Genomic DNA, 21,856 nt, shown 5'->3' with positions numbered 1-21,856 from the left:
GGGAGCAGTGCGTGGAGCCCCCTGGCTGTGCCTCTACCTAGGAGCCGAGGGATATGTCAACACTTCCGGGGAACCACATGGAGCTGGGTTGGGAACCTGCTAGCCCTACCAATCCCGCCCCCCAGTACCAGCGGGGGTCCCTGACCACCCTCCCCCCCAGAGGACCCACGGCACCCCTGGGCCGCCCCCTGCCCCAGAGCACCCTAGTTTTAGGAGTATATAGTACAAGTCATGGACAGGTCACAGGCCATGAATTTTTGTTTACTGCCCATGACCTGTCCATGACATTTACTAAAAATATCCGTGACTAAAACATAGCCTTACTTATGGTCAGAAAAATAATCTTCCAATTTAAACCGAGCATAAGTCAATACAGTCTTGTCTTTCCGATCCTACAGCCACTTTGAAACAATAACTCTGAGAGGTGTGAAATTCCCCTGTTCATCTAAGAAGCATGTTAACTCCGAATTTATGAGGATAATTTCTCAAGTGGCCATTTTAGCAACACCCCGCACAAGTTAATATGTGTATCCCACAATCCCATAATGCCTTCCCCTCTGATACCTACTGTGCAACTGTGTCAAATACAAAATTATTCAACACACTGAAATCTGAAAATTTAGGGACAGCATAAACTAAAATGACTTTAATAACAAACACAAGGAATATTACACTGGGCCTGGGCAGCATCTGCAAAGTCACCTATAACGGTATGTGATATCTTCTCTGTACTTGATGGTAACCGACTCAAACACTGATCCTTTCTTATTAAGGAATCAGATTCTAAGAACCCATGGCTCACTAGTAGGCCAAACTCAGCAGTGAAGGTATGTATGGAGTACAGGCTGATTTGGAGAATTCAGACACTCACTCTTATGTAACTTCCACCAATCTGGAATTCAGTATAATGTGTACACAATGTCTCTGCAAAAATTTACACAGTAAAGGGAGGAAGGTGAAGGGCGCAACAGGAAAAGAAATGAACTAGTAAATGTAAGGAGCCTGCTTTCTCTTACGCATTGAATTGCTTTTCCTGATACCCATTTTTCAGCCATTGTGGCATGTAAATTACACTAAGTTATGTCTTAGTGACCTTTGATCTAGCTAGCACAAGTACCAATAGCAATGAAACTGTGGCAGCCCAGACAAACCTGCCCGCGATATTGGGTCTGTACTCAAACATCTAGCCTGTGCCACCAAAGCTTCACTGCTATAGTTTGAGATAGTTCAATCAAAGCTAACACAAGTAGGTTTCCACATGCTGCAATCGTATCTCCGCATTGTAGATATACCCTAAAAATTGAAGTAAACACCCACAGAATAGGTTTTAGTTTCTAGATTTTCGTTCTGGTATATATGAATCTACAATGCCAGCTTCAACACTGATGTGTCTGTGCCAATCCTCTCACCAGATTTACTCTGGTTCAGTTTTGACGTCATGGTGGTAATGTTGTTTTCAAGCAGTTTCTGTAAATCTCCGGCTGACTGATGAATATCGTTCTGAAGATCTTCCAGAAGTGCCTTATGATTCTGAATGGTTTTCATAATTTCTTCTGCCTGCAGTGATGTTGACACTAATTGCAAAATGAAAGAAAGTGATCAGCCACACAATATCCAGCAATCAACAGTGTGAAAGGTGCACCCCAATCTGGTGCAGGCTCTGTACCAAATCCTGTATTCCTTACTCACTGAGTAAAAATTTAATTCATCCTTGAGTCTTCCAGTGACTCTATAAACAAAAGGCTTTGGGGGACATGACATTATAAGCTCACTTAAACGTGTAGTCCCAGTTATTTCAATGGGAGTATTATAATGACAGCCTACCGCCACACCATGAGCATCTCTTGCAGAATGAGAGCTTTCAAGTCAGTTGGCTAAGGTTACAGCTACACTGCAACTGGAAGGTGTGATTCCCAGCTCAGGCAGATGGACGTGGTCAAGCTAGCACACTAAAATAACATTATGGCCACAGCTTCACAGGCAGCAGCTCAATCTAGTTGCCCATGCTGCTACAGCCATGCTGCTATTTTAACATACTAGTTCAGGCAGGGCTAACGTATGTATGTCTATCCAAGCTGGGAATCACACCACCTAACTGCAGTGCCAGATGTACTCTAAGCAAAATTGGTCTACATACAATCACATACCATTGGCTTGTAGAGCTGGTTAGGAATTTTTTGACAGAACAGTTTTTCATCGGGAATGTTTCTCAGGTCCGAGATAGATTTTCTGGTCAAAACTGGAGGCGGGGAGGGTAAGAGAGCAGAAGAGCCACTAGGCCAGGGATTTGAACCTGGGTCTGCCACATCCCAGCTGAGAACCCTAACCATCAGGCTACTGGCTATTCAAGGGTGTGGTTGCAGAGGTTTTATTTATTTATTTATTTATTTATTTTCAAAAATATCAAAAGGTCTTTGTTTCATCCCAATGCAGAACAGGAACTTCTTTAAAATCTTGAAAATTTTCATGGGATGGGAAAAAATATTTCCAATCCAGCTCTGTTTCCTTCACCTTCATTAAAAATCTTTTATACTCTCAACTCTCCTTGCAGCAGCTATTTATGCAAGCTGAGCTCAGTGTCTGACAGAGGACAGTGTCTGCCAAGGCTGTAACATTGCCCTAAAACCAGCTGTTAGGAGATATTTAATAGCACTTAAAAACTGGACCATTTCCTAGAGGCACAAGGACCCAGTACATTTTGTCAGACTGATAGGACAGAGTGCTGAGGTATGGATCTAACGCGCTAAGTCCATAGTAATGCCATCGGAGCCTTGGGCAGGTGTATTTTATTAATGACTCTAAAATACCATTTTGTTTTTCTGATAAATATTCTGAGCGATAGGTTTCCACTTCTTGACAATGGTAGAATTCACCTTGGAGGAAGAGCAATTTCATGTTGAAATCTCCAAAACAGTGAAAGAATTAATACTTTGTATTAGTTCGTATCCTCACCTTGTTAAGTGCCCGTTTGATATAAAGTTATAGAGTGGTTACTTTAATTTCCCTGGGTATTCTTGTACTACAAGTCAGTCTAGGGCAGCGAGAGACCAAAAAGACAGTTAGTACTTCAGGACAGGTATGTATTTGTACAGCGTCAAAGTCCATGGGAGCTGCCAGGTGTTCAGTACATTTTAAAAAATCAGGATACTTATTTAGGTGCCTACCTATTGGCAAAGGAGTCTAACGAGGCACCCAATTTTGAAAATCTGGGTCACTTTGTCTCAAGCTTGGCAGGATCCTGTGTCAAACTTACAGGCTTACAAAAAGGGATTCCCTTACACGGAAGGGTTGGGGAGCATCTTATACAGTAACTCATTTAAAGTCATCCCAGTTAACGTCGTTTTGTTGTTATGTTGTTGATCAGTTAGGGAACATGCTTGTGTAAAGTTGTGCAATGCTCCCTTATAACGTCATTTGGCAACCGCCTGCTTTGTCCACTGCTTGCGGAAAGACCAGCCCGTTGGAGCTAGTGATGGGGGCTTGGAACCAGGGTGGATCGGCAGCCTCCCATCAGCTCACCCTTCCCCTAAGTTCCCTGTGCAGCAGCAGCCCAGCAGGCTATCAATTGCCGGCAGTTCAGCTGTCCTTCCCCGCACTGCCATGTGCTTCTGCCCTCTGCCTTGGAGCTGCTCCCGGGAGCCTCCTGCTTGCTGTGCGGGGGGTGGGGGGAGAAGGGTGCTAATGTGAGGGTGTCCCCCTCCCCCCTGCTCCTGCCCCCCACTTACCCCATCTCCATAGAGCAGGGGGGGACACGACAGTGCTCAGGATGGAGGGAGCATGCTGGCAGCAGCTCCTGTCTCAACTTGCTGATCTATCTAAAAGGGCAGTGTACTTAGAGTGGGGTCAGCATACTTAAAGGGGCTATGCGCATCTCTCACTCACACGCATGGTGTGTGTCTCTGTTTCTCTCTGCCATGCTGTCTCCCCTCCCTCCATTCGTGCAGCCTTGTAAAGTGTGAGACTACACTAACAACAATGTGTTAACCCTTGAGGGCTCAGCCGAGTGCTAGTTCATCGTTTAGCAGTAAGGCTTTACCTGGGAAATATTCCACCCTCTGACTCCACCACCTCAACCAAGCTTCACAATCATCATTGCTGTGTACAGTATTAAATGGTTTAAAACTTATACTGTATGTGAGTGTGTGTGTGTGTGTGTATATAGATAGATAGTGTGTGTGTGTGTCTTTTGTCTGGTGAAAAAAATTTCCCTGGAACCTAACCCCCCCATTTACATTAATTCTTATGCGGAAATTGGATTCGCTTAACATCGTTTCGCTTAAAGTAGCATTTTTCAGGAACATAACGACAACGTTAAGCAAGGAGTTACTGTACTGAACAAATGATCTCTTCTTCCATGATCATTTGTAGAAATGTTATACAGGGTTAACACAAACAAGATATATACACTTAAAGACTTCTCACCAACTGAAGGGGAAAGGTCTTCCCAAAGCAATCAAATTCACTATATAGACAGCTATTGTCCACATAGAGCATGTATACAGCAGCTGAAAAGTCCTTCCTCTCATTGTATACATCTGTTTTTATGAGGTTAAAGAGATGCAGTGAGTTAAGTTCAAGAACATACTTTTGCTTGAGAACTCTTCTCCATCTTCCAGTCCTTCTGTATGATTAGCAGGCACTGGAACAAAATTGGGATCTGCAATTGAGATTTGATAAATTGCATATTAATGGCACAGCCTGCTTTCCCCTCTCCTGTGAATTGTTTCACACAAGTCAACTACTCAAAACAGAAGGGATCTCTTTTCATTTTATACATATAGAGGTTGATCTTCAGCTGGTGTAAATTATGACAGCACTGTTAAAGGCAATGAAGCTATGTCAATTTACATGTTAAGGACCTGCCCCTTGTTTTCTGTGTTAATTAAATTCCACCTCTACCATGAAGCATTCCAGATATTAAATCATTCTGTCTACCCACTTGCCCAGTTACTGCACTCATCATTGCAATATCACACATCAGTCTGTATTGCTTTTTAATTGCTTGTACATTTAAGACCAGTCCTACCACACCCATATGAGTAAGGACTCCAAGGTCAGACCTTTGGATTACAAGTTCCTCAGGGCAGTGAACCTTTTTCTGGACTGGAACAGTTACCTATTTGACAGTGCCACAAGCTTATAGCATTGCTTAAATAATAATAAAGCCTCAGTGGATCTTCTATTCATGCTGATTTATCGACCTTTAAGAAATGAGCTAGGAAGGACTGTACACTGTTAACATTTAGTTTAAAAGCTTAGGTTGAAAATTGGATTTGCCTTATACATTTTAACAGTTTGGGAGGGAACATCTGTGTGTTCTATGTATATTTAAAATTTTTAAATGCCTACAAATTACTAGTATTTTTGTGGCTTCCACGAAAATCTCTGAAAATTCCTTTTAATGACTCTACAGTTAACTAAAAATCCCTGCACATCGTTGCTATCAGCCTTTTAAAATACTGTTATGCAAATAGAAAATTAAAGGGAGGGTACCTGCGTTTAATTTCTTCTCTGTAACGCTCATTTACCAAACAAAATGCACTACATTTGATGGTATTTCTTCTAACAGCATAAATGAAAGAATATGTTTCAAAATATGCAGTGCTTTACAGAGGGCTAGATCTGCCCTCCAAAATAAATAAATAAAAAATAAGCCAACTCCACAAAGGGAAAAAGAGAAACTCTCTTTTAAACTACGGAATACATGGACGAGTGAGATAAGGATTCACCTTCCTTGACTTGTTCTCACTGTGGCCTCCTTAATTACAAAGAGAAATTGTCTAATACTAATGTTGTAGTTTGGGTTTCTTGCTCCTCTTCTGAGCATGATCAATAAGCATTTTTGTATGAAGTGTTGTTGTAGCTATGTTGGTCCCAGGATATTAGAGAGACAAGATGGGTGAGGTAATATTACCTAACCCACCATGCATTAGTGTGTCAACCAGGCAGCTGCCAGTTTCCCCTATTCTGTGGAGGGCAGTGAGTATAGGATCCACTAACCTTGTTTGGAATTGAATACATCATGATCTCTCTAGTAACTGATCTGCTGCTGTAAACTGTCCTAGTCACCACCCTTCACTTGGAATTTGAAGTCTACTGGCAGGGTAGACTTCTATCTCAGTTGAGCCCACAGCAATGTGGCAAACAGACCTTTCATCATGTGTGTTGAGCATGACAGCAGGCTTCTACATGACTGTTTGCAGCCATTACAGCTACTAATAATGTCAAACTAGCAGCAGATTCGGGGAATAGAAGTCCCGAGAAGATGCGCCATGTTGGTGGCCTCACATCATAGTCCTGGTCTACACTGGCGGGGGGAGGGGGGAAGAGTTGATCTAAGTTACGCAATTTCAGCTACATGAATAACGTAGCTGAAGTCGACGTACTTAGATCGACTTACAGTGGTGTCTTCACCGTGGTGAGTCAACTGCTGCCACTCCCCTGTCGACTCTGCCTGCGCCTCTCGCAGCGCTGGAGTACAGGAGTCCACGGGAGAGCACTCGGTGGTTGATTTATCGCATCTAGACTAGACGCGATAAATCGATCCCTCCTGGATTGATTGCTGCCCGCCAATCCGGCGGGTAGTGTAAACATACCCTTAGACACAAGAACAGATGAGTAACAGTCTTTTTAAAAAAAATACAGACATCTAAAATGGAATGAAAGCCTTTAGAGAAGGTCTAATGCAGAAAATTAAGTCCTGTTGCTCAACTTAGATCTCTTGTTCCTAATTATTTAAAAAAGAGAAGTTCTCCCTGCCCCTCCCAAACTACCATGATTGGTGTCTAGTCTTAATTCTCACATTCACTTTCTAACTTTCCTTACCACGTTGTTCACAGTTCTCGCCAATATAACCAGGGCAGCATTTCCAGTGCAAAGAGTTTAAAACCTTCTGCTTCACACGATACACTGGCTTCAAAGTTGCCCTATACCTGGAAAATGAAAAACATGAGACTAAGGACCTGATTCTCAATTGGTATAAATCTCCACCAGCTGAGAATCTGGTCCTAATACTGTACTAGATGGCTAGTACAAAAAATTAAGAAATCAAATAACATGCATCTATGCTGCTCAGCAGAGCATTCTGACTGTCTGTGTAGTGAAAGCGCTCTTTTCCACCTCAGTACACTGTGATTTGATTTTCATACTTTTTTTAGTAGACCCCTCGCTACATGCCTCTTGCAGAAAAGAAGTATCATTGTGATAGTTATAAAGGAGTCCAGGGTTAGCAACTGAATGTTAGTTTCCATAGTGTCTTACAAATGTAAAACCAGTCACACTCAGAGGTAGAGGTTACCATTCTTTAATTAGAAGAGCTCCAACAACTTGTTCCACTCTGTACAATAGAACCTCAGAATTAGGAACACCTCAGGAATGAAGGTTGTTTGTAACTCTCAAAATGTTTGTAACTGCCAAAACATTATGGCTGTTCTTTCAAAAGTTTACAGCTGAACATTAACTTAATACAGCTTTGAAACTTTACTATGCAGAAGAACAATGCTGCTTTCCCTGATTTTTTTTTTTTTTTTTTTTAGTAATTTATGTTCAACACAGTACTATACAGTATTTGCCCCCCCCCCCCCTTTTTTTTTTTTTTTTTTTGGTCCCTGCTACTGCCTGATTGTGTACTTCCGGTTACAAATGAGGTGTGTGGTTGACTGGTCAGTTTGTAACTCTGGTGTTTGTAACTCTGCGGTTCTACTGTAATTGCTTCCACAAGTGTTGGAGTTAGATTAAATTCCAGAAGTGTTGTGGTCTTCTGTTACTGTGTGGTGGCCTTAAAGGGACATACAATTGCAGTTTTGTTATTGGTGTATCTATGAGAAACACCACAGATGGATTATACGTTCAGGTCCAAATTTCACTCAAAATCCAAATGCCAACTGGAATATCTTTTCTGACTTTTGAAAACAAATTATAATGGAAACTAGTTTATTTTTAAACAGACATTCTACTGCAGTTTGCAGCATACTGCTAGTACCAGAGACATTTAAAACTGACTTGAAACAGGCTATAAACAAAAACCAAATTGGACAGTCTAATTTCATTGTTCAGAGCAATGGACAAATTAATGCATGAATAGGTTACAAATAAGATTTAAAAAAAAAAATTTAATAAATTAATAACGGGTTATATATTAAATATTTTATTTTTTATTATTTTTAACCAATTATCTTTCAGCCAGTGTTTCCCAACCACTATCAAATATACCAGTATTGGTACCTCAAGCTCTTGCCACTGTTCCTTGCACAGACATCATCTTCTCGGGGGAATAGTACCCAATGCAATCTTAGGTGCTAAACCTGCAGACACTTACACTGTGCTTAATTTTATGCATTGTGAGTAGTCCCATTGAAGTTAATGGAGACACATTGCATAGAAATACGCATATGTAAGAGTCTGCCATTAAGGATCAGGGTCTTAATGATCTCTGACTTCAGCCTTTCTTTTAATGTGTTTAAGCACAGATCAGTTAGTGACTCCCTTAGTAAAGATATCACAGTCAGGGCCGGCTCTAGGCACCAGCCGAGCAAGCTCGTGCTTGGGGCGGCAGATTCCAAGGGGCGGCATTCCGGCTGCCCTTCTTTTTTCTTTTTCTTTTTGGTTTGCCGCTCCAGCCGCCCTGTAGGGGGCGGCGGCGCAGAGGAGGGGAGCGCCCTGCAACAAACTCGGCAGGGCAGCCCGCGTCCTTCCCTCCCAGCTGACCGGAGCGGCGCAGAGCCCTCCCGGCAGGTGGCGCAGCAGGAGAGGCCGTGTGGTGCGCGCCCCGCTGAAGCCCTGGCCGCCCCCCTTTTCTCTCTCCCCCCGCGCTAGACCGGGCGCGCACTCCGGCTCCGGCCGCCTTGCAGGGTTTTTTTTTTTTTTCTGCTTTGCCGCTCCGGCTGCCCCGCAGGTGTTTTTTGTGTGTGTGTGTGTGTGTTTGTGTGCCTTGCCGCTCCAGCCGCCCCACGGGTGTTTGTGTTTTTTGGTTTTTTTGCTTCGCTGCTCCAAACGCCGCTCCCCCCCCCCCCCCGCAGTTTGCTTGGGGCGGCAAAAAAGCAAGAGCCAGCCCTGATGACAGTTAAGGACTCTTCCCTCAGTTAAAGATGCCTAAGCTAAGTTTAGATTACACACAAGCACATATGACTTAGGAGTACAAGTCTCAGTTGGGTTTGAATGGGACTTGTGCTTCTATGGGTATGTCTTCTCTGCAAAACAAAGTACATTCTTAACCTGTGTTAGCTAACACAGGTTGAAATAGCAGTGAACACAAGGCAACTTGGCTTTTAATTTCAGTTAACAGCTTGTGTGAAAGCCTACAGAGGAGCCTGCCGTTGAATTTGAGCTGCTAGCCTGAGTAGATGCTGAGTTGCCAAGTCTTCACTGCTACTTTAACACACATTGGCAACCACAACTTAAGAACACACTTTCTTTTGCAGTGAATACATATGCTAAGTCGCTTACGAACTTCTGAAAATCTCACCCTGAATATGTACAAGAAAAAGGTTTAGCTGCCTCCATTGGTTTTACTGAAGCCAATAAAGAAGCAGATAATGGGAAAATTAAACAAATATTCCTTGGGTTCTCTAATTTTATGAGGTATATAAAAAAGCAGGATGTTTGGGCTGCTTGTTTTATTTTACTGTAACACATTTTCCTAACCCATCACATTGACCACGTCACCCTTCTCTTTGATTCCTCCACTGGCTTCCCCCTTTTCTATCACATCAAACATAAACTGCTTTTTTCACATTCAAGGCCCTTCACAGTCAAACCCCACCCTACCTATGAACTGTTGATGCTCACCGCCAATTGGCCTATGATGCCAGCCCCCACTACCCAGTTTTTCAATTTTCAAACAAACACCTTCATGCTTTCTCCTGTGCCAGCCCCTCATGCTTGGGAGGCACTCCCCGTAAAAACTGGCAAAGCAACCCCATTGCCCTCTTTCAAACCCCTCAAAACTCTCATTTCTGTGACTTGTACAAAAAACCTGACAGTGACGAGGCTTCTGGTGTGTAGAGACTGGCCAATATTGCCTCACTGTTTACTTGAACTCTCTCATCTATCTATACCCACCTGTTGCCTCTTGGCTGATACTTGTAAGCTCCTTGGGACAGGCCCATCTCTTTGTTTTGTGTTTGTACAGTGCCTAACACAACATGGTCCTGGGCCACTACCATAATACAAATAATAATACCACTAAGGATACTTACATGATTTTCTGGCAGTCTGGGGCTCCATTTGAACAAGGCTGCTGTGATTTAATCACATATTTCTCTTTCTTGCAGGCAGCTGTGTACGTGACCAGCTGGGACTTCATGAAGGAACACCAATTCCTGGGAGGGGAAAGCACAGGGAAGGAATTTAAAATGAAAGATTTCAAAAATCCCTAGTAATAGCAATGCAAGGGAAGTGTGCCATTCAGAGGGGCCTCCTTTTCAAGCTGAATGATGACACGGGAAAATGGAAATTTCCACCAAAGCTTTTTCTTTATAGTTAATTTGCTTTGGTCTGGGATGGTAATGTTTATTAGTGTTCAATACAGAAGAATATTCTCTGAATTTTGGGACATTATCATGACCTTGAGCCATGTTTGCAACCTTCTCAATTTTGGTTTCAGTTTGCAGGCTCAGAGCTTCACCTGCAAGTATCTTATTGGCTGACTGATGTCATTTAGACATCAAATAACTTGACTAGCATGTTCAATCAGGCAGCTAGGCATCTAAATGGTATCAATTTTGGATATACAATGGGAGACTGCTTCTGAAAATCTAAGGCCCTATATAACTATAAACTCCACTAATAGAAAGCCTGTTCCTAGACCATTATTTTGTTTAATGTTAGGTCCTTTAATATATTAATTACAGCTAGGGTGACCAGATCAGAGGAAGAAAATATTGGGACACGGGGAGGAAGCAGAGTGCTGCCGGCAGAGCAAGCAAAAAAAAAAAAAAAAAATTCGAGTGCTGCCGGCAGAGCAAACAGCTAAAAATCGGGACGATCCCGATTTTATCGGGACGTCTGGTCACCGTAATTACAGCAGCCTTGAAAAAATTATCTCACCAAGGGAAAATCATCTTAGAAAATTGAATACAGTATCATTTGTTTTTTCATTCTCATGGTCATGCTAAGGGCGGCCAAGTAGATTTTGTTTCTGGATTGGTAAATTCTCATGATAATTTTACAAGGCTGAATTATATTGGTATCCACTAGTCGCAGCATGTCTCTATTTCCAAGGCTTTATAACCCACTCAGGACAGTTGCTCTGAACTGAAAATTTCATAGGTGAGGCCCAAAATTAAATGTAACAACAAAAATGGAGGGGGCGGGGTAAAGGTCGAAGGGGGAAGGAAGAGGAATCGGTTTACACATGAACTTGAATAAGAAATTGAACTAAGAAAAACATCCTGGAAAAATCAGCTTGTAATTAGTGTTAAAATGGAAGCATGTTCAACATCCTAGTTCAGATAGTGTTTATGCAAGAAGGCTCAGCAATTATTCAAACAGTAAGGGAACCAAGCAACAACAACACCAATTCAGTAATTAACAGAAATGGCACTGTGTCAGTTTGGTGCTTGCAAAAAGGATCAAGAGAGATAAGTGGGTCCCCGATGGCAAGGAAACTGGGCTCCCTGCCTAGCATTCTAGCTGTAATCATTTCCAGAGGAAGAGTCTATTGAACCAGATGTAACATTTTACAGATCACATATCTACAGACAGCCTAGTGCCTTTTGTTTAATTAACACAGGTCTCCATCAGAGTGGCTATTTCACATGTCCAATGACAATTTTTCACCAAAAATAACATAAGATTTTACATGGAATTTAACTCCACAAGAACTGACCCACAAAGGCTAGGCTCTCTAAGCGTCCATTAACGAAACAGGCTGAAAAGCTGAGGAACTAAGAGGCTACTGTTTCAATAACCTAATGAACAGTGTACCCCTAGGGAGGTATTTAAATCAGACTTTTCAATCTAAGATACAGTGTTTTGCAAATGCATTGTGGTACGCTGTCTCATGAAACTCAGCATCTATGACACAGGAATCACTTGGTGAAATTCTATGGACCTGTGTTACCCAGGAGTTCTACATGATCCCAATGGTCCCATCTGGTCTTAAGATCTAAGAAGTAACCTTTCTCCCAGTGGGCAGGTTACTTGAACCCGGCCTCTTGAACCATAAGAGCTACAGGGGCAGAACTGTAACAATTCCTTTGAAACAGAGCCCCACACATTGTTATTCACAGCATCACCTTCTGGAGATTAAGGTTGTTAGAAGATCAGTTGCAAACAGATTTGTGGTTTTCATCATTTCCTAGTGGACGAGTATTCCCATCAGAAAAAAACACCTCTACAAGTGACATTAATTAGCAGGCTTGGGCCAAGGACCAGATGAGCAATGGAGCCTGAATTATCCTGTTCTTTTAGAGGTGACCACTGTCATGCTGTCTGCAGTGACTCATGAGCAAGAATACCAACCTCAGGGCAGACTGTTAAGAAGCAGGGCACAAATTCCAAACAGATCGTGAGTTGTAGACTTAGATTTCATCAATCAAGTAACAAGTGTAAATTCCTAAGCCACTATATAGCCTCAATGTGGATTCACAGTCTCCTCGGCATTCCAATCTTCCTTGCCACCCAGGCAAGATTGACTCTGTGAAAGTTGGTCACTTCTGGGCATTCACCCGTGAAAGCTTATGCTCTAATACTTCTGTTAGTCTTAAAGGTGCCACAGGACCCTCTGTTGCTTTTTCCAGATTTAGACTAAGACGGCTACCCCTCTGATACTTGACAAAATATTCAGGTTACTCTCAGTCCCAAACGACCAGTAACTTACCCAGGTCAATTTGCACCCTAGAACTCACACCAAAGACAATGCTTGTAGCTAATCCTATAGTAAACTAACTAAGGATTAACTAGGAAAAAGAAATGAGAGTTATTTACAAGGTTAAAGCAGGTAACATGCACACAAATGAGTTACAGTATTAGGTTCCAAAAGATAACAGAAACTTCTATAATAAGCAAACATTGTGTCCTTTAAGGCTAACCCAAGGTAATCTGTTGGAGATTCCTTGCTTATGCTTAGAAATCCTCACCCCTCAGAGTCCAGGCAGCAAAGGAATCATAATTTCTCTTTAACAGGCCTTTTTATTCTCTTCCCCCAGAATTTAAACCGATGGGCTAAGTGTTTCTGCATTTAATCGCTCCATGGGTGGATTGAGGGAAGCAATCAACAATGGCCTATTTGGATTCAATAGTCTTTCCTGGTAAGCAGGAGATAACACCTTCTGTAGGATCCCACATTTTGCATTAGGTGAAGTTCCCCCTCCCCGCCCCCCCAGTTTGGTGAGTTACATAGGCCATGTCTGCACTACAGAGTTTGTCAACAAAAGTTATGCCACTTTAATTAAAGCACTTTAATTAAACCACTGTTGCATATCCACACTATGCTCCTTGTGTTGGCAGAGCGCATCCACACTAGCAGCTCTTGCAATGACAAAGAGAGCAGTGCACTGTGGGTACATACCCCACTGTGCAACTGGCCACAGGGTGCTTCAGGAAGGGTTTGCAATGCCTCATAGGGCAGGTACAGCATCACATGATGCAGGTTTCTCAATCCCATTTTTCCCTGGGCATCCTACTAGATTGCCAGCTGCTTTTCTATTGAAGTATGTGGGGGGAGGGGAGAGCAGGAGAGGAGGAGTGTGTGTGACAGGGAGTGTGTGTGTGTGTGCAGAGTCAGAAACAAACTGTGTGTTGGGAAGTGTGTGAGAGACTGTGTGTGGGGAAAGTGTATAGGCGAGAGAGACCATGTGTGTGTTGGAAGCGTGTGGTGTGTGTTGGGGGAGAGTGTGTCAGCATGTTGTCTCTCTAAGTTCAGACAGCAGCCTGAGCAACCAATCCTGGGGGAGGGGAACAACCCCCCCACCAGCCCCTGGCTCTGAAAGGCAGAGCAGTCTCTCCCCTCCCCGCCCCCACAGCAGCAGCCCGCTCTGCCAGCCTGCTAATTCCATATTAATGGCTCTATGATTCTGAGTTCTCCCATAGCTGCTCAGCTGCCAGGAGCAGCATCCTCAGCAGCTCTGTGAGCTCTCCAGGCTGAGGAATGTCAAATCTTCCTGGAGCTTTGAAAGGGGAGGGGTGCATGGCTGCAGGGCAGTCGAATTCAAAACAGTGAGCAGAGTGGTCAAGGTGTGGGCACTGTGGAATATTGAAGGAGGCCAGTTATGGCGACATAACAAACAGCAATGTCTACACTGACACGTTGTTGCTTTAACTTTGCCGCAAAAAGCTTTATGACTCTCATCGAGGTGGTTTTATTTTTTTCGGCAAAACACCGGAGTTTTGCCACCAAAAGTACCTTTGTAGTGTGTGCACCTCCACTGTTTTGTTGGCAAAAGATGCCCTTTTGCCAACAAAAATGTGTAGGTAGACAAGACCATAGTGTGACGGGTTGGATCACAGAAACCCCCTTGGGGGCTGCCAACTGATGTGCCAAGGCTACTTCTGCCCCTGCTTTCCCTGCCAGCTTGGGACTCCAGCACCCCGTCTTATTGAGCCAGACACACCAGTATTCTCCACCACCGACCCAGGGTCTGAACCACGTGCCCCAAAGCTGCAGACTTAATTGAATACAGCTTACAGAAGTGTTCCTGCCTTTAACACTCAGATGCCCAACTCCCAATGGGGTCTAAACCCCAAATAAATCATTTTACCCTGTATAAAGCTTATACAGGAAAAAAACATAAATTGTTCACCCTCTATAACACTAATAGAAAGATATGCACAGCTGTTTACTCCCCCTCCCCAGTATTAATACATACTCTGGGTTAATTAATAAAAAGTAATTTTATTAAAAACAGAAAGTAGAATTTAAGTGGTTCCAAGTAATAGCAGACAGAACAAAGTGAATTACCAAGTAAAATAAAATAAAACATGCCACTCTAAGCCTAATACAGTAATAAAACTGAATGCAGATAAAATCTCACCCTCAGAGATGTTTCAATAAGTTTCTTTCACAGACTGGATGTCTTCCTAGTCTGGGCACAATCCTTTCCCCTGATACAGCCCTTGTTCCAGCTCAGGTGGTAGCTAGGGGATTTTTCATGATGGCTCCCCCTTTGTTCTGTTCCACCCACTTATATATCTTTTGCATAAGGCAGGAATCCTTTGTCCCTCTGGGTTTCCACCCCTCCTTCTCAATGGAAAAACACCAGGTTAAAGATGGATTCCAGTTCAGGTGACATGGTCATGTGTCACTGTAAGACTTCATTACCCACTTGCCAGCACACACGTATAAAGGAAGACTTACAAGTAAAACAGCCATCTACAGTCAATCGTCCTGGTTAATGGGAGCCATTAAGATTCCAAACCATCATTAATGGCCCATACTTTGCATAACTACAATAGCACCTCAGAGTTATATTTCATATTTCTAGTTTCAGATACAAGAGAGATACATTTATACAAATAGGATGACCACACTCAGTAAATTCTAAGCTTTGTAATGATATCTTACAAGAGACTTTTGCATGAAGCATATTTTAGTTACATTATATTCACACTCATCAGCATACTTTCATAGAATCATATAGAGTGCAATGTCACACACAGTTTCAGAACAAACATTTTACAGCTTTAGAGCAATTTTTAAAAAGGCTCCAGAGGTGATCCCAGCAATTACAGGCCAGTAAGCCTGACTTCAGTACCAGGCAAACTGGTTGAAACTATAGTAAAATTGTCGAGACACATAGATGAACATAATTTGTTGGGGAAGAGTCAACATGGTCTTTGTAAAGGGAAATCATGCCTCACCGATCTATTAGAATTCTTTGAGGAGGTCAACAAGCATATGGATAAGAGGGATCCAGTGGATATAGTGTACTTAAATTTTCAGAAAGCCTTTGACAAGGTCCCTCACCAAAGGCTCTTAAGCAAAGTAAGCTATCATGGGATAAGAGGGAAGGTCCTCTCATGGATTGGTAACTGGTTAAAAGACAGGAAACAAAGGTTAGGAATAAATGGTCAGTTTTCATAATGGAGGTAAATAATGGTGTCCAGCAGGAGTCTGTACTGGGACCAGTCCTATTCAACATATTCATAAATGATCTAGAAAAAGGGGTAAACAGTGAGGTGGCAAAATTTGCAGATGATACTAAACTTCTCAAGATAGTTAAGTCTCAAGCAGACTGCAAAGAGGTACAAAAGGATCTCACCAAAGTGGGTGACTGGGAAACAAACTGGCAGATGAAATTCAATGCTGATAAATGCAAAGGTAATGCACATTGGAAAACATAATCCCAACTATACATATAAAATGATGGGGTCTAAATTAGCTGTTACCACTTAAAAAGGAGATCTTGGAGTCATCGTGGATAGTTCTCTGAAAACAGCCATTCAATGTGCAGCGGCAGTCGAAAAAGCAAACAGAATGTAGGGAATCATTAAGAAAGGGATAGATAAGACAAAAAATATCATATTGCCTCTATATAAATCCACAGTACACCCACATCTTGAATACTATGTGCAGATGTGGTTGCCCCATCTAAAAAAGATATATTGGAATTGGAAAAGGTTCAGAAAAGGGCAACAAAAATTATTAGGGGTGTGGAATGGCTTCCATATGAGTATCGATTAATAAGACTGGGACTTTTCAGCTTGGAAAAGAGATGACTGGGGGGTAGGATGAGGTCTAGAAAATCATGACTGATGTGAAGAAAGTAAATAAGGAAGTGTTATGTACTCCTCTTAACACAAGAACTAGGGGTCACCAAATGAAATTAGTAGGCAGCAGGTTTAAAACAAAAGGAAGTATTTTTTCATACAGCACACAGTGAACCTGTGGAACTCCTTGCCAGAGGATGTTGTGAAGGCCAAGACTATAACAGGGTTCAAAAAAGAACTAGATAAGTTCATGGAGGATAGATCTATCAATGGCTATTAGCCAGGATGGACAGGGATGATATCCCTAGCTTCTGTTTGCCAGAAGCTGGGAATGGGTGACAGGGATGGATCACTTGATGATTACCTGTTCTGTTCATTCCCTCTGGGGCACCTGGCATTGGCCAGTGTTGGAAGACAGGATACTGGGCTAGATGAACCTTTGGTCTGACCCAGTATGGCCAAACAGACAAAGGGAGCAGGTCTGCTGAGTAAGAAGGTACCCTTTTTATAGGGTCAAATTTTTTATCTTAATCTGCACTTTAACCCTGTTTTACAATCTTCTGGGATTTGGTGTTTAATTTATTATCTTGCGGCATCTGATACGCCACAAAGTAGCACTGTTCACTGCCATATGATATGCCTGATCCTGCAAACACTTTTAATAGATTAATAGAATCCAAGGCCTGAAGGGGCCATTGGGATCATCTCATCTGACCTCCAGTATAACGCAGGTCATAGAACTTCCCCAAAATAATTCCTAGAGCAGATATTTAAGAAGAATATCCAACCTTGATTTAAAAATTGTCCATGATGGAGAATCCACCATGACCCTAGTAAATTGGTCCAATGGTTAATTACTCTCTCAGTTAAAAATATATGCCTTATTTCAAGTCTGAATTTGTCTAGCTTCAACTTCCAGCCATTGGATCATGTTATACCTTTGTCTGAAGAACCCATTACAAATATTTGTTCTCCATATAGGTACTTAGGCAGTAATCAAGTCATTCCTTACCATTCTCTCCATTACACTCAAAGAGCTCGATCTATTTAGCGTATCACTATAAGGCATGTTTTCCAATCTTTTAATCAATGTTGTGGCTCTTTTCTGAGCCCTCTTCAATTTATCAACATTCTTCTTGAACTGTGGACACCAGAAATGGACAGTGTATTCCAGCAGTGGTCGCAACAGTACCAAATACAGAGAACGGAGGTAATACAGCCTCTCTACTCCACTTCAGATTCCACCGTTTATGCATCCAAGGATCACATTAGCCCTTTTGGCCACAGCATTGCAGTGGGAGCTCATGTTCTGCTGACTATCCACCAGGACCCCCAAATCTTTTTCAGAGTCATTGCTTTCCAGGAGAGAGTCCCCCATTTTTGTTCCTAGATATATACATTTACATTTAGCCATATTAAAACATATTGTTTGCTTGCACCCAGCTAACCAAGCTATCCAGATCACTCTGTAGCAGTGATTTGTCCCCTTCATTATTTAACACTCCCCCTATTTTTTGTATCATACGCAAACGTTATCGGTGATGATTTTGTTTTCTTCAGATCATTGTTAATTTTTTTTTAAATTAATAAAAACTAGCATAGAGCCAGAAACTGATCCCTTCGGGACCCCTCTAAAAACATACCTGCTTGATAATGATTCCCCATTTACAATTACTTTTTGAGACCAGCGTTTAATCCATTTAACGTGTGCCATGTTAATTTTATATAGTTCTAGTTTTTTAATCAAAATGTCATGCAGTACCAAGTCAAATGCCTTACAGAAGTCTAACTATATTACATCAACACTATTACTTTTATCAACCAAACTTGTAATGTAATAAAAAAATAGAATCTATTTTCCATAAACCCATGTTGATTAGCTTTAATTACATTACCCGCCTTTAATTCTTTATTAATTGAGTCCCATATTAGTTGCTCCATTATCTTGCCCATGATCGATGTCAGACTGACAGGTCTATAATTACTCACATCAGTCCATTGACCTTTTTCAAACATTGGCACAACATTAGCTTTCTTTCCATCTTCTGGAACTTACCTGGTGTTCCAATACTTATTGAAAGTCAACATTAATGGTCCAGCAAGCTCCTCACCCAGCTCTTTTAAAACTTTTGGATGCAAGTTATCCAGACCTGCTGATTTAAAAATGTCTGACTTTAGTAGCTGCAATTTAACATCCTCCTGAGATACTAGTGGAATGAAAGAGTGTCATATGATATGACTACATTATCTGTCTTTTTCCCATATACAGAGCAGGAAAATTGATTGACTATTTGTGCATTAGTACTGATAATTCTACTATTAACAATGCCATTGTTAGGATTCTTTTTGTTCCTAATATACTTTTTAAAAGTTGTTCTTGTTGTCCTTAACTCTGCTGGCTAGAGTGTTCTCCTTGTGTCCCTTTGCTTCCCTTATCAATTTTCTATAATTCCTAGCTTCTGATTTATATTTATTACTATCAACTTCCCCTTTCTTCTATTTGTTATATATTATTTTTTTATTTTTTATAGCTGCCTTTACTTCCCCTCTAAACTTGGTCATTTTTTTAACCAATATGGCCTTCTTCCTTTATGATGGGATTGCAGCATTTGAGGCATCTAGTAAATTGTTCTTAAACAATTCTCAATTATCACTCACATTTTTCAGATTAAATTCTTCCTCCTTGCTGATCTTGCTCATAATTGTTTTCAGCTTTGTGAAACTGGCCTTTTTAATGCACCGAGTATATATATCACTGGTCTGGACTTTATTCTGTTTGAACTTTATAAATGTGATCAAGTCATGATCACTTGTATCTAAGTTACTATTAATTTTTAGTTCTGTGATGAGTTCTTCTTTATATGTCAAGACAAGGTCTAATAGAGAATTCCTGTGTTGGATGCAACATTTTGCTCATGTGAGTATGAGTGTATAGGATAGAACCATCTAATTGTGGCACTATAGCTTATCCTAAGCCCAGAAAGGTGCTACTGTTCCCTTCATACAATGAGGTGTTTTGATATAAAACTACATTCCCAAAGAAACCAACTAGTTACTAAAAATAAAAATAAAGCCCCGTACAATGTGGTAAATGTCAGATGGGTTGTTCGGAAAGGTCAGGAGACTCTTATACTCCATTATTTCAATGGGGCTTGCATTAAAAGAGTACATTGTTTGTCTAGGGGATAAGGCTGTGTCTGATAAAGAACAGCAGAGCTTTATAGAGTATATTTTTAAATGGGAACACAGGAACTAAAGCTTTGATTAGTGTCATATATGGGAAAAGTTTGCCTCAGAGACTCAACTGCTGAAACAATGGGAAACCATGTCAAGCACTAAAGCAAAGACTGACATCACCAGCCAGGAGAGCAGCTTAGCAATTAGTGGGAGGGAAGGAAGCCAGCACAGAAGTGGAAATGGTATGGGGAACACAGCTGAATGAAAAAGGTTTAGACTGCACTGTTAGGAAAGTTCACCAAACCACAGCCTTTGGGTTTGTCAGGGTATGCAGAGCATTTTCTGTTCCCTGAGTCTGACACTCTTAGAAAGAAATGTGATTGCTTTTGAGACTTCTGCTATCCCTGTTGCTAAACAAATTTTTTTGTTTCTTGGAAATCAACATATTGCAGTGGCCCCTGGAATTTGAGGAATCCTGCAGTGCTCTGAAAGCTGGAGTGAAAGTGGAGATTCAGGGTATGTATACATAGCAAAGAAAAACCCACAGCTGGCCCATGCCAGCTGACTTGGGCAAGCGGGGATTGGGCTGAGGGGCTGTTTCACAGTATTGCCAACCCAAACAGCTCAAAAACCATGAGACTCAAAAAAAAATCATGAGATTGGCCTAAAAATCACAAGATTCTTATAAAAGCTTAAATCATGATTTTTTTATTCGACCTTCTGATTTTTGATCTTCCCCTGCCTACTCCCGATGTATGTGTGATTAGCACAGTACTGCCGGCTCTTGCATATTTATGGAAAGGAAGAGGATTTTTGCTTCTCCTGCAGGAGCTCTCGCAATAATGCAAAGAGCTCTTATCCTTATGCAATTATGGAGCAGGGCCTGCAGGTATCGCAAATATCTCCTTCCCTCCCAGGCCATGGCAGTCACCTGTTCCCATAGCTGCCAAAGTTTGTGCAGCTCCATGCAGGACATTTTGCACTAATATGAAAAAGTCACTAGCCTCCCCTAAATGGTCCCCTGCCACTGTCGGGGCGGGGGGGGGGGAACAACCACATGAGGAACATCACGCATGGAGCTGCACAAAACTTTACTTCCCCCCAAAAGTCAATGAATGCCCCATACCTTTTATGGCCCAACTATTGCCTCATATCCTGCTGCTCTCCTACAGGAAGCCCTCAATCAGGATTGGGGGATGCACAGGAAGATGATGGAATCTTAACTCTACCTTGCTCCTGGTCAGAAGCAGCAGCCGTGCCCAGAGCAGGAAGGAAAATCCTGGGGAAATGAAAAGGAGATGCTGGTGGAAGCTGAGCAATCTGGGCAGCACTGCTCTAAGCAGCTGATGAGAGAGGCAATACACAGTCATGGCAGAGGAGGTGTATTGAAGTGACTCCCCACAACAATGTGCACCCCAGGGCAGTGGGAAGAGGAGGGTCCCGGGGCTGACAGATTTTTAACTAAAATTAAGCCTCACTCATCTTGATAAACAATCCTGACAAGTGAGTGTTCTATCACAGATCATGAGGAGGCTTAATTTTAGTTAAAAATTGCATCTCTCATGATCAATTCATGAGAGTTGGCATGTCTGGTTTCATTGCTGTGTAGGCTTCGGCTGGAGCCCGTGCTATAGAACCCTGTGTGGTGGGAGGGAGAGTTAGAGGACCAGGATTTGTGTACATTTAAAATGCTGCAGTGGCACAGCTTCACCTCTGTAGCACTTCAGTGAAGATATTACCTATGCCAACAAGAGGGCTTCTCCAAGAGCATTGGTTCTCCACCTCCCTGAGAGACAGTAGCTAGGTCAATGGGAGAATTCTCCTGTCAACCTAGCGCTCTCCACGCTGGGGGTTAGGACAGTTTAACTGCATCACTCAGGGTGTGGATTTTTCAGACCCCTAAGTGACACAAGTTACACCGACAATTTGAAAGTGTAGACCATGCTGTAAAAACGTCTGCTTTTCACCATGGGCCAAATCCTGATGTCTTTATCCTGTCCTTACTCACTGAAGGCTAGATTCTCAGCTGGTG

The 21,856-nt window shown here is 42.0% G+C and overlaps 2 protein-coding genes across 4 annotated transcripts in view; one reads left to right on the top strand and one right to left on the bottom strand.

Moving 5' to 3' along the window:
• Positions 1 to 21,856, bottom strand: part of MMRN2 (multimerin 2) — a 56,219-nt gene that overhangs the window by 11,275 nt on the left and 23,088 nt on the right. The window contains exons 1-5 of one of the 2 annotated variants that reach the window (XM_054034922.1): positions 18,704 to 18,792; positions 10,197 to 10,319; positions 6,826 to 6,932; positions 4,586 to 4,657; positions 1,410 to 1,574 (exon numbers count right to left, since the gene is read on the bottom strand). In XM_054034922.1, the coding sequence (XP_053890897.1) occupies positions 1,410 to 1,574; positions 4,586 to 4,657; positions 6,826 to 6,932; positions 10,197 to 10,319; positions 18,704 to 18,735 (499 nt within the window). In that variant the 5' untranslated portion in view covers positions 18,736 to 18,792. Of the gene's footprint in view, positions 1 to 1,409; positions 1,575 to 4,585; positions 4,658 to 6,825; positions 6,933 to 10,196; positions 10,320 to 18,703; positions 18,793 to 21,856 lie in introns of those variants that run through there. The other variant, XM_054034921.1, reaches the window with a different exon arrangement.
• The window catches only part of SNCG (synuclein gamma), a 64,465-nt gene continuing 62,806 nt past the window's right edge, over positions 20,198 to 21,856 (top strand). For both annotated transcript variants that reach the window (XM_054034925.1, XM_054034924.1), the window contains exon 1: positions 20,198 to 20,340. The gene's annotated coding sequence lies outside the window, so the exon portion shown is untranslated. The remainder of the gene's footprint in view (positions 20,341 to 21,856) is intronic.

The sequence above is a fragment of the Malaclemys terrapin genome, chromosome 7 (assembly GCF_027887155.1).
Source record: "Malaclemys terrapin pileata isolate rMalTer1 chromosome 7, rMalTer1.hap1, whole genome shotgun sequence".
Taxonomy (NCBI): domain Eukaryota; kingdom Metazoa; phylum Chordata; order Testudines; family Emydidae; genus Malaclemys; species Malaclemys terrapin.
Note: the sequence above shows the minus strand (reverse complement) of the source record. Positions and strands in the feature narration are given on the sequence as shown.